Genomic DNA, 13,682 nt, shown 5'->3' on the forward strand with positions numbered 1-13,682 from the left:
TATAATATATAGAGGTTCCAATGGGCGACCGAAATATTACAATATTGTCGAAGGCTCGAACAAGTGTTTATTGTGCAGATAGAGAACCTCTAGAATTTTAGAAAAAAACTTAAGCCAAAACAAAGAGTCGTTTCTATCAAGTATATATACAAACTCCACCATCACCACTAACCAATATGATCTATAACATTAAGATTATATAAAGGTCACGCAGACATGTATGATGGGACTGTTAAAAAAAAAGGAAAAGTACAAGATTGAGTTGATGGGCTGATCGCCAATCAGCACTGATCACAATACATGCATAGCGGGGTTAAAAAAAAAATCCATGGATAGAGAACTTCTAGAGAATTCAGAGCAAGTATACAAACTCCGCAAACACCACTAACTGATCTGTTCTATAACATTAAGATTACATATAGGGCATGCAGACTTGTATGATGGGTTGTTCAAAGAAAAGGAAAGCTACATCACCATCCATGCATAACTATCAACCTAGCTTATTCTCATGCCAATCCATCACCTGAACCGGGTCAGGTCTTCCTCCTCCACCTTCTTCGGTGATAGCTTCCGGTCCTCGTCGAGGCCCTCATCCAAGCGAGGTATGTTGGAGAAAGGACCTTCACAGAAGGGATGATTTGCCATCCGGTTGTTGGAGGAGAGAGGAGGGTGAAGCGGGTCTCGGATCTAGCATCAGCGGTGAGTAGGATTATATAAGACTTAAGACTATAACATTAAGATTCTAACATTAAGATTATATAAAAGGCATGCAAATGCAGACATGTATGATGGGCTGTTAAAAAAAAGGAAAAGTACAAGAATGAGTTGATGGGCTGATCGCGGATCAGCACCGATCACAATACATGCATAGCGGGGTTAAAAAAAAACAATCCATGCATAGGTATCTAAAAAATCAACCTAGCTTCTCCTCATGCCAGTCCACCACCTGAACCTTTTCAGCTCTTCCTCCTGAACCTTCTCTGGCGATGGCTTCCAGTCCTCATCGAGGCCCTCGTCCATGCGCCGTATGTACTGCTGCGCGAACCACAGGCGGTTGCCCTCGAAGCACTCACGCAGCGCCGCCGTCGCCTTGACACACGCATCGGCGTCGAGGACGCGCTCGGCGGGGTCCTCCCGAGTCTTGATCTGCCTGGGGTGGCACTCGTCTACTGCCGTGATGAACTCATCGATGCACCCGCCGTTGGCCACGTGCTGCTCGACGCAGTTCTTGTCGCTGATGAATTCCATGTTTGTCGTTATTGATTGGCCTAGTTCTTTGCCTATTGCTCCGGCCGATGTAATCAACGCATCCACGATCCCCATATTCCTCCGTCCGTCCGGCTGGCTCGTGCTAGGGTTTGTTAAACTACGAAATCGGGCGATCGGTATATATAACAGATTGGATATGTGATGTACAAGCCATGATCACGTACGTAGAGTCGTAGCTTCTTATTTTTTGGCAGGGTAGTCGTACCCTTTTTTTTTGAAGGCAGTCGTACCCTTTTTTTTGCATGAAGGGAAGTCGTATCTAAACCAACAACGCCGTACGATGCAACCATCGAACGCACGTACAGTATTGTAAAAACGGGCTACTATGGTATAATATGGATGGGCCTCTCCCGTGACTTGCAGGCCGGACCTCCCAAGCCGACCTCATTTGTCACTAGGCCTGGGGCTATAGCCCTAATTGCCCTAGGCCTGTCTATGCCCCTGCCTGCATGAATGCCTTGGGAGGACTGGGGTGACACTCCCTCATTGCGGTCGCGAGGTCCTCGCCACACCCGCCATTGATCACGTGATGCACGATGACCCTCTGGTCGCTCATGACGGCGACCCTCGCCATTACCGGCGGTACGATAGCATCCGCTGCCTGCGGTATGATGACATCTGCTGAATCTTTGGCTATTGCTTTGACTATCGTACGCCAGATCCCCATGGCTCTAGTAAGGGTTGACGATGAGATGGATAGATGGATCGATGGGTCGTGTTGCTATAAATATAGTTTGGCAACTGTACCACCAGAACTACACTAATACCACAGCGCCAGATGAAACCCTTTTCAAAGTCCACACTCGATCGCTCTGTTTTCATTCTCAGTCTCCTCCCTTCACATCCCCTCTCGCCACCATGGCTGGCTCTGGCAACCACTCCGGCGGTGTCTCCGGTAATGACTCTAATCCCATCAACTAAGGCAGACTCTTCAAGGAGGACGGATCTAGACCAGGAGGAGCTGCACTATGCATTGGCATCCGATGTTTGCGCTTGGAGATTGGCGAGCTCGAACTCCGTGCCATCCAAGCCATCCTCGACGGCCCGGCGACGCAATGTAGAGAGGGGCGGCAGAGGCTGGCTCCTCCCACACACACGTGAGATCCGCTCCTCCGCTTGTCGCTAAACACGGTAGTGGCAAACGCGAGGCGCCTTCGCCACAAGGACTCGAAGGCACTCTGCCTTGGTATCAAAGCGTCAGAGCGCGTCTCGATGCAAAAGGAGGCTTCTTGCTGGCATCATCTCGAGCACGACGAGCATAGTTGAGGACCACACACCGCCGACATGTCTGACAAACTCTGTCCGGTGATGAACTCTATCTGTTGGGTCGGATTGTGCTATATATGTAGGTTTGATCTACGTTGCACTATTTACCTATGTAGTTCATTGTATGGATTTAGGGGGTGGGCGTCTGAGAAGCACGCCTGTTGGCAAGGACAAAAAGAAGGTAACTGGTCACTATTTATGTACCTATAGGGGGTCACATTTGACAATCGAGGTTGTGGATGCTCCTTTTTTTGCGGGAAGATCTTTCGATCTATTCATCAAACATCATGGAGTAACAAAAAATACATCCATGTCCATAGAGGGCCGGGCGGTTTTAGAGGACATGTAATATTATAAGCATAGAAAATATGTGGATTGATTGTTTTACAAAATCTGCTACAATTGCTCTTATAGTCTTATACACAGATTTAACATCACTTGTTACACTTCGTTGCGAATAATGCATGGTAATGAAAAAACTAACTTACCAAACAAACACATCGCATCATAAGATGAACCGATCTATCTATATATCTATCTAGCGCCATTGATCATCACGTACTGCATCTGCACAAAATTTACTAGCTTCTCCTCATGCCGGTCCACCACCTATATTCGCTGGCCCACTCCTTCTTGATCTGGGCCGGGGAGGGGTTGCGGTCCTGGTCGAGGCCCTCGTCCATGCGGTGGAGATACTCGTGCTTGAACATGACGGGGTTGCCGGCGAAGCACTCGCGCAGTGCCGCCGTGGCCTTGACGCACGCGTCCTTGTCGACGGGGGTGGCCTTGCGTTGCTGCTTCTTGTAAAACTGGGGGTGCCGCTGCTTCATGTAATCGGGGTTGCACACGTCCATGGCGATCACGAACTCTTGGAGGCACCCGCCGTTGGCGACGTGATGCCAGACCATCTTGGTGTCGACGAGGTGCATGGTTTCGTCCAGGGCGTCCTTCATGGACGCACGTCCGGGCAAAAAGTTCCCCATGGACCGGCCTTGATTTCTGGATCGATCGATCGACTAGCTAGAGGATACGTTCGGCGATTGCACCGGCCGGCTTTTATATATGCTCCACCGATCGATCTACGAGTTGCTTATTAACAGGGTCGTCCAGTCCGGCTCGGGCTTGGAACCGCCATCGGGTAGGTACCGTATAGGATTAGTAGTAGCCTAGGTTAGCTGCTATATATACTTACACATATGCCCTGTAATCTCTGTACCGAACCCAGATCAAAAAGTAATAGATCAACACGACTGTTTAGCCATATATATATCGCCTGTCTGTTCTCGTCGAGGTTAGATCGCAATCAAGCCGGCGGCTCCTGGTTTGGTTTAGTACGTGCATAAGCTAGCTCCAGAGGAATCAATCCAACAGCTAGGCTGCTTGGTTGCTTGCTGTACATCGTTCTACGTCTACGCCTCCAACCGGTTAGCTCGGAAACGTCGAGGTCACACGTATTGCCAGGGAACAAATCGTTGACGGCCATGGGGAAGAAGCGGGATGGGTTGATGGCCGACCTAGTACAGGCCACCGTGTTAGACGCCACCAGGAAGAGCGAGGCCTTCTGCGTCACGCACCACGTGGCCAACGGCGGGTGCATCAAGGACTTCCTTAGGGCGATGGGCGAGTGCCACCCCGAGCTGGGGGACGGCGAGGACGTGGGTGAGTGCATCAATGCCACGGCGGCGCTGCGCCGCTGCTTTGCAGACAACCCGGCGATGTCCAAGCACATCTACCTCAATCGCATGGACGAGGGCCTCGACGAAGACCGGAAGCTGTCCCCAGAGCAGGTGAAGGAGGAGAGCAACATGTTTAGGTGGTGGACTGGCATGAGGAGAACATGACTACCACCTACCGAGTCCCTTGATCCTTCTAGTTAATTGGACCACCTTAATTAGTTTCATTACATCGATCCATGCATGCAATGTGTCGGATCGAGGCAGGTGACGGGCGTTGGTGTCAAGGTTTGAGGTTTCTTCAGTCTTGTTCGTAGTTTTACTTCTTGGCTGGTGTTCCTTTGTGCAAAGGCTAGCGTTCTGCAATTTGTTCAGTTTTGCCAGGTCGGTATGTACGTGGCTTGTACTCCCTCTCTCTCAGTTTATAGAGCGTGCCCATTACCCTAGATCATCAATTTGACCAACCTAATACAAGTCGTATATTATAAAAAAATATACCAATATAAACTTTAGATGTTCTATTTTCAAACCGTATAATTTTTGTGTTATGTAATTTATATTAGGATGATAAAATTGGCAACCTAGGTATACGTGTATGACTTGTAAACTGAAACGGAGGGAGTACTATGTTCCTTATGATACAAATGAGACACGTATTACCATGCAAAAAGGGACCGATGTTTGTGGCGCCTTTTTCTTAATACAAAAAGGGACAAATTAACTTGCGAGCCCGGTTTGCAACCATTTTTAGGGGAAGGTCTTACGGCTAGCTTTATTAACTTTACACAATGCTTACATCATCTGCAAGTAAAACCGAAATGAAATTAAGGGGGACATCCAACCACATTGCCGGTGGATCATCCCGTCTATGTTGAGCTAGCCGATGAGCAACCATATTGGACTCTATTACAGTGCTGAAAAAAGACCTCCCCGAAATCTAAACACAAAAAACGACACTCCTCAAGTATAGGGCCTGCCACCATCAATTGTCGAGAGTTATTTGCCATCGCTCAAGGAGGAAAGGAGAAAAGGCATCCGGTGGCAGCCGCCGTGCTCTAGGAGGCTTCGCGCAAGGCCCGGTAGTAACTTGGCCCAGCTTGATTAGCTTATGTACGCAGTAATTTGGCCCAATATTACACAAGTTTTTCTGTCCATGGTGCAGCAGGCCCACCAAAGAAGTATCCCTGGGGTGGGCCCCCTCCATTTCGGGGGCTGGGCCTGGCTGCTTGCTCACCTGACTGACACCTCGGCCGGCATGCCCACACATCGGCCTACAAAGCAGCCCACACATCGGCTTGTGCTTGTGAGTTCAGACCCCCTCACCCATACTCACAGGCAACACATGTCAGGTCGCGATCACATGTGAGTATTTTTTTATATTTTCTATAAATGTATAGGTAGTATGCAGTGCAGTTGTAGCAAGATAGGAAGAAATTCAAGAGTAAACATAAATTGTAAAGACTAGACATCGTGCCCCCTTTTTTCCAAACAAATCTCACGCTTTGCATCATCACGTGCTTCAGGACCTCCGTGATGCCACAGTGAGCAGCCAACCCTTGGGCCTTTTGACCCACAGAGCGCCTTCGCCCAGCCTGCTACGCTCACCTTGGCCGGCATGCCACGTAGCTGCTTAGCATGCACGCCTTCCGCATGCGGACAGCGTAGCCGTCGCCTGCCTGTACGCACACCCAGGCGCCGATCCGATCAATCTTGCCTATGTGCACGCACACGAGTGAAAAGGTCTTCGATAATCATGCAACAGAAAAAAAAAGATAACATTTGCTCTTTTATAAATAGTATATATAGAGAGATTCAAATGGGCGACCATAATATTGCAATATTGTGGAAGGCTGGCTGGAATAACGAATACGTGTTTAACCACAAACAACTGTTTATTGTGTGGATAGAGAACTTCTAGAATTCAGAGCAAGTATACAAACTCCGCAAACACCACTAACTGATATGTTCTATAACATTAAGATTACATATAGGGCATGCAACTTGTATGATGGGTTGTTCAAAGAAAAAGAAAGCTACATCACCATCCATGCATAACTATCAACCTAGCTTCTCCTCATGCCAATCCATCACCTGAACCGGGTCAGGTCTTCCTCCTCCACCTTCTCCCGCGATAGGTTCCGGTCCTCGTCGATGCCCTTATCCAAGCGAGGTATGTTGGAGAAAGGACCTTCACAGAAGGGACGGTTTGCCATCCGGTTGTTGGAGGAGAGAGGAGTGCGAAGGGGGTCTGGAATCTAGCATCAGCGGTGAGAAGGGATCGAGTGGGAAAGGAATCACGTGGATAGGTGGGCGATAACCTCGGAATCGGAGGTTGCGGACGTAAACTGCGTTTAGAAAGATAATGTTTGCTCTTTTGTAAGTAAGTATGAGTATATATAGAGGTTCCAATGGGCGACCGTAATGTTGCAATACTGTCGAAGGCTCGAAGGAGACACGAAAAAGTGTTTATTGTGCGGATAGAGTACCTCTAGGATTTTATAGAAAGAAAACTCAGCCAAAACAAGAGTCGATTATATCAAGTATATATACAAACTCCACCATCACCACTAACCAATCTGATCTATAACATGAAGATTATATAAAGGGCATGCAGACATGTATGATGGGCTGTTAAAAAGAAGGAAAAGTACAAGAATGAGTTGATGTGCTGATCGCCAATCAGCACTGATCACAATACATGCATATCGTGGTTAAAAATAATAATCCATGCATAGGTATATAATCGACCTAGCTTCTCCTCATGCCAGTCCACCACCTGAACCTTTTCAGCTCTTCCTCCTCCACCTTCTCCGGCGATGGCTTCCGGTCCTCGTCGAGGCCCTCGTCCATGCGACGTATGTACTGCTGCGCGAACCACAGGCGGTTGCCCTCGAAGCACTCACGCAGCGCCGCCGTGGCCTTGACACACGCATCGACGTCGAGGACGCGCTCGTCGGGGTCCTCCCGAGTCTTGATCTGCCTGGGGTGGCACTCGTCCACCGCCGTGATGAACTCGTCGATGCAGCCGCCGTTGGCCACGTGGTGCTCGACGCACTTCTTGTCGCTGATGAATTCCGTGTTTGCCGTTATTGCTTGGCCTAGTTCTTTGCCTATTGCTTCGGCCGATGTAAGCAATGCATCCACGATCCCCATATCCCTCCCTCCGTCCGTCCGGCTGGCTCGCGCTAGGGTTTGTTAAACAACGAGATCGAGCGATCGGTATATATAACGGATTGGATCTGTTGATGGCAATGTGTGACGTACAAGCTATGATCACGTACGTCTGACGGATTGGATGAGTTGATTGATGGCAATGTGTACGTAGAGTCGTAGCTAAACCAACAACGCCGTATGTTGCAACCATCAAACGTACGTGTAGTATATATATTCTACTTACTTATTATTAAAACTAGGGTAGAATATCTATCTATTTCCGTGACAAGTCCTAGGTTATTATCTACCAGCCGATCGAATCTCATCGACCATGGGTCTCTCCCACGCCACGTCTTCCCCAAAGTGGTCGGACATCCCGCCGGACCTGGCCGGCCTCATCCTCTGCCGTCTCACATCCGACGCCGACCAGCTAAGCTTCGGGGACGTGTGTCGTGACTGGCGCCACGGCACACAGCAACAGCGAGGCAGCATGCCGTGGCTCAACCTCGTCCCTGGGGTTTACCAGAGCATCGCTGACGGCACGGTGCATTGCTTCGGCCGCTGCCATGGCTCTTCCGGTTGTTGGATCCTCTTCTACCACGACCCGGAGGTTGGGGAGGATGATGAGGATGGGGACGGAGGAGGATGCATATTCCTCCGCAACCCTTTCCACCCATCAGCTGCCCCCATGCAGATCCCGTGGACATACAGGGAGCCGTCTAAGATCATCATTTGGTCTTCATCCGTGGTGCTTCTCCACCGAGGAATCTGCAAAATTGCTCCTTCCTCACCAGCTGACATGAGTGGGCCGCACCAACCTTGTTTTACCGTGGAAGGATCTTCACCTTCACGCGCTTGGGGGAGCTCTTCTCCCATGACCTCTTGGGTCATGACAGGGAGCATGTGACGAACCAAACCATGGAGCGCAATAATCAACCAGTGAACAAAATCGTCCGCCACCTAGTCGTGTCAGCTGACAAGAAAAAGCTACTGATGGTACGATGGAGCATCCCTCCAAGAAAGATGAAGGTACGGCGGATCAACACTCGCCAAAAGGCCACGGCTGTCGTGGTATATGATCATCGGTGGGCGATGAATTTGCACGTGTTTGAGGCCGACTTGGCCAAGAGCCAGTGGTCGGAGGTGAAGGACCTTGGAGGCCAGGTTATTTTTGTCAGCAGAAGTTGTTGCAGGGCGTTCGGGCCATTGGAGCACTGCCACCCAAGATTCCCACAAGGGAACCTTGTGTATATCTTGGGTGTTGACTGGCACATGAAGAGGGATGTCGCCGGTGCTGACCTGTGCGGATGCACGGACTGTCGTGACCACGTTAATGGTGGTATTCCTAGCTACTGTGTGTATGACATGATGAGTGGTACTCTTAGTCTAGTTTCAATATGCCAAGGTCCACGGCTGGGAAGTGCGAGGTCAGAGTGGTTCTTTCCATGTGAGTGATTGAAAAAACTGGAGAGATGAATCAACATTTGCAAATGAGCAATGATCCATCGATCCTTATTTTGTACGCAAATAAATGATGTTCCTAGCTAGTTTGTTACCCAAATGTACATATACATATGACTAATATATATATTTTCATTATTATAGGATGCAACACATTTATATTATTTGAAATCATAAATTAGGATTGAATTGACATTCAAAACTATTTTCATTGTACATTCATATTTGTAAGCCCGGTCGGAAGGAGTATGTGTGATGATACGTTCAAACCTCGTGATTCCCTACTTCGTTCCCCATTTCCTCTTCAATGACATATTCAGGGGCGGAACTGGGCCTGGGGCAACTGGGGCTATAGCCCCAGGCGTGGCCCATCTAGTGGGCTACCCAGCAGGAATTTTCCCATATATTAGTACACTTGTACAGGCCCAGCCCCAGGCCTCAGCCCACCGAGCTCTTCAGTTTGGACGATCGCTCCAAAGAATCACCAGCAGCCACGATGCAAGATCGCTCCGATCCTCACCCTTTTGTCTCGGTAGATCGACCGAAAAGTCTCACGCTGCGCCGCCAACTCTCTCGACTGCTCGACTCCAGCAGACGCCCGCCCAGGCGGCCGACGCTCGGAACCGCGGATCTATCGCGTTGTTTGAATAAAGCACTCTCCATGCCTCATCTCCTGTGATCCACACCCGATTGAAAAGGTAATGCTAAATACCTAGGTTTGTCGTATCGTCTAATATTCCCCCCTAGTTCCTTTTTATCAGCTGAAATCAATGAGTTGGCAATGTTAAATTGTATTGCTTTAGTCAATTTTCCATCGTTCTTTGTTAACAGGGGGAAAATAGAAATCCAATCATGGTATAATATTTTTTTGCTTCCCAAAATTTCATATGAACAATGACTTGTCTATGTCTAGTTCTTGATTTTAAATACTCAACGTTATGTTTACAGCTCCGGGTCCTATTATTGCTTGTGAAGAAACGATGGCCTCAAAGGAGACAAGCCTTCATTAATTTGGTACGACTGTTTGTAATGATGCACTTTGTTATATTCATGAGATATTTATTAAATTTCCTCTTATGGTAATAAGAAATTCATATTCCATTCTTAATCTGAATGTGTGGTGTACTTCTAACATGCATTGGTCGTAGAGTATCTTGCATTTTATTTCCTTCAGGCGTGATAATTGGCGTTATTTATAGTGGTTTAGCTTTAGCCCCAGGCTTCGAGAAATCCTGGCTCCGCCTCTGGACATATTCTTGTGAAGGTCCCGTCCGTGTTTGCATGTTCTTCCAAATTAGAAGAGCGTGTCGTCGAAGAGGAAGTTAAGAAACATCATCTTAGTGGAGAGATCTCAATGATTATCAAATCGTAAGGGAATTGAAGTACCGAAGCTTCTGATTTCTAAAACAGGTTGCAGGTGTTTTAAAAACTCCAGGAAAGAAAGAAAACTAAACAATAATTATGAATGAGATTCAAACTAACTTATTCTCCATTGGTCGGTTTAGGTAAGCACAACTTGGTTCCCAGTGTAGAATTTTTTTGTTCAAATCATCAATAGTAATTGTTAGAACTCCATATTCACATTTGTAGCTCTTGCTGCAAACTCTTCTCCTCAACGCAATGGAAATGGCCTTCCCCTCACTCGGCTAATCTGTTGCTGATGTCCAGTTGCAATGCCTAGGAAAAAGAGATTCGCCATGGTGGCCAGTCGTCCACCCTGTCGTGCAAAGAGTGCTGCATCGGGGGAGGTGGCGGGAGGCGTCATTGCTGGAGGAGGAGAGAAAGGGGAAACGATAGGAGGCTAGTGTTTGTAAGTCAGTACAGAGAACTCGAGAACTGAAGAAAGAAAACTGACAATCAATAGTATACAGAATCCAGCAGAAAACTCAATACAACAAGTGATCGATCTACTATATATTGTACTTCATGGTCACATACATGTATATAAGATCGATCAATCACCATCACCAGCTAATTCATTTGTGTACCAGTGAATTCGAGAAGTAGCATGTGCGTTGTTATGGGCGATTTGGAACTGCAGAAATGATTTGGCCTTTAACAGAATAACAACTATTCTTTTTTTGCAGGTTTTATTCTGGGCTACTACGCTAATCCGTATGTGGTCCTTACTCACTCCGACGGAGGCCAGGGAGCGTTTGGTTACTGGATCTGTCCGGTGGAAGATGGTAGCACGGGATATCTTCAACCGGTTTGGATGGCGGTCATGTAATAGGATAGGCGATTAGTTTACCTATTTATCTATCTTATGACAGCCGGTTGTGGCTTTTGGGCGTTTTTTGTTTTTCTAGCTCTTTGTGAGCCAGCCTACTTTTTTGCAGCAGATTGCAAGACCTTGTTGAACTACTTTATTTATTTATAAATGTGGTCGTATGCATCGCTTTGATGCAGAGGACGGGGAGGCCCCCCTTTTCGAAGAAAAAAAGAAAAAAAATTCATTTGTGTACCAGTGAAAATTAATTAGGCTTACCTTGTCGGCTTCTCCTCGTGCCAGTACTCCACGATCTAAACCGATACTCCGACCTCTCCGGCGACGGCTTGAGGTTCTTGTCAAGGCCGTGGTCCAAGTGCTCGAACCACTGGTTGACCCACTTGAGAAACACCATCATGGCCCTTGCACTCCGATCGTAAAAGCGTATTACGACTGGACGGAAGCGTATTGTGACGATGAACCCACGAAGTCAATCCGTACTTTATTATTAAAAATAGGTAAAGATTTCAACTCACGGTTACATAGATTACAGCGGTATATGGATATACACTAGTCTAGCTCATCAACTAGTACTAGTCCTATTCGGGAATTACTTGGAGAACTATACAGACACATACAAGTACACTTGTACTGAACCGGACTGGACACGGTGCACTTGGATCGTGTTTAACTCCAACACTAACTTGGTAATCGTCTGCCAGAATCCCATCAAATCTCCCACAAGAAAACGAAAAGAATCCTATTTAAATCTCAGGTGACTGGATTGGCACATCAATCGCATCATGGGCCTGTGTCTCGGCAAGACTACTTCCTCTTCGCCATGGCCGGAGCTGCCACCAGAGCTGGCAGGGGTCATCCTCGCCCATCTCCCGTCTCACGCCGATCGTCTCAGCTTCGGCGCCGTCTGCCGCAACTGGCACCACGCCGCACATAATCAGGGCCCGCTGCTGCCGCCCACCATGCCTTGGGCCCTTGGCTCAACCTCGGCCTAGGCACCTACTAAAGCCTTCCGGACGGCAGGCTGCACCGGTTCCCAGAGACACCCACCACTGGCGCCGTCTGCGCCTCGGCCGGCGGCTGGCTCATGCGTGAGCTCCAGGTCAAGCACCCTCGCTACCGATGCTTCCTGCAGCATCATGCTTCGTTCGACGCCATAGAGATCCCCTTCGTGTTCGCCGGTGGATGCAAGTACCACCGGTGCAGCCGCGGCTGCAAGTACAACCACGCCGCTGACAATTACCCATTCCAGGAACACCGGAACATTGAGATCTCGGATGTCATCATGGTTAAGATCATCGTGTTCTCGCCCCGTCTCGCCGCGGCCATGTTCTACCACTTCCCGTCTAATCATAAACTCAACTTTGCCTTTTTCCGGACGGGGAATCGGCTTGTGTGGTCAAGTGCTGCAGGTCCTCCTCGCTGGAATGGCTTTAATGACTACCACTACAAAGACATAGCCTTCCACCAAGGGAAGATCTTTGCTCTCACTTCTGAGGAGAAGCTCATGGCACATGAGTTAGTCCACGATGGCGAACCAGCATCCCAGGAACTATCTCGTAGCGTCATCGGGGAGAGACCTACTGCAGCGCCGCCATTTTTCCGTGTGAAGCGCCACCTGGTAGTGTCATCCGATGAGCAAAGGCTACTTATGGTACGTTGGAGCATCCCTACTGGGCTTCAGATTCATGATACCGAGATGAATCTGGAGGTGTTCGAGGCTGATTTGGAGAGGCACCGGTGGTCACAGGTAACAGACCTGGGCAGCGATGTTCTGTTCCTCAGTGAAAAGTGCTCCAGGGCGCTGCCAAGTTTGTCGTTGGACCACTTCCATGACCCGCGGTTCCGACGTGGGAATTGCGTGTGTATCCTGGGCATCGATTGGATAAAGAGTCGGATAGTGCGATGCGGATGCCGCCACTGCCAAGAGCTATGCAATGATACTCCCAGCTATTGTGTGTATGACATGAGGAGTGGCCAAATTAGTCTTGTTTCACTAGACGGTGGTCACTATGTGGACATTGCCAGGTCGGAATGGTTCTTTCCTGCCCATGAATAAAAGGCTACACAATATAATTTACCATAAATGGACATAGACATATACATACACAAAGTAGTGACGATGACAATGTGTAATGTTTTCCAACCTGCTTGATGATACATATACATACATAAATGTATAATGTTGTATGGTCGATCCCACTCCATGATTTTACAATAGACAGCCTTCTCTGCATTTTATATTATGCTATAACGGTGTTTCAGTTACCAAGAAAACAACATATAGTATTGGGCTCTATAAGTTTGTGCCGTATATTATGAACTAGATAACACCCAGCACGTTGCCGCGGGAAAATTAACATACCAAGTTGTAAAAACTCATGAGGTGTGATAAGAAGAAAATGAAATTTACCACCTTAGTGTGATGCATCTGAGAGATAAGAAGGAAATGAAATTTACCACTTAAGTGTGATACTTCTGAGCAAACGCAAATCACATTTCAAAAATGATACTCTACACTTGTAGTAAGTCATTCATTCTTTAAAGTCTCTTCAAGAAGTTCCAAAAATTATTAGATGTATGGTTTATGGACAATAAGTTCACCTCATGGAGCAGAAATTGGCAATGCAAGC

At 47.9% G+C, this 13,682-nt stretch overlaps 1 protein-coding gene and 1 pseudogene across 1 annotated transcript; one reads left to right on the top strand and one right to left on the bottom strand.

Moving 5' to 3' along the window:
• Positions 1-217: 217 nt before the first annotated feature.
• On the bottom strand, positions 218-1,399 carry LOC123162933 (uncharacterized). Its single transcript, XM_044580703.1, has 2 exons — positions 919-1,399; positions 218-687 (listed from the first exon to the last, which is right to left on the bottom strand). Exon 1 carries the CDS (start codon positions 1,321-1,323, stop codon positions 919-921), a length of 405 nt encoding a protein of 134 aa, XP_044436638.1. The 5' UTR covers positions 1,324-1,399; the 3' UTR covers positions 218-687.
• Positions 1,400-7,692: 6,293 nt separating this feature from the next.
• LOC123158782 (uncharacterized) lies at positions 7,693-8,963 on the top strand (annotated as a pseudogene).
• Positions 8,964-13,682: the final 4,719 nt, after the last annotated feature.

This window comes from Triticum aestivum, chromosome 7B (assembly GCF_018294505.1).
Source record: "Triticum aestivum cultivar Chinese Spring chromosome 7B, IWGSC CS RefSeq v2.1, whole genome shotgun sequence".
In the NCBI taxonomy this organism is placed as follows: Eukaryota; Viridiplantae; Streptophyta; class Magnoliopsida; order Poales; family Poaceae; genus Triticum; species Triticum aestivum.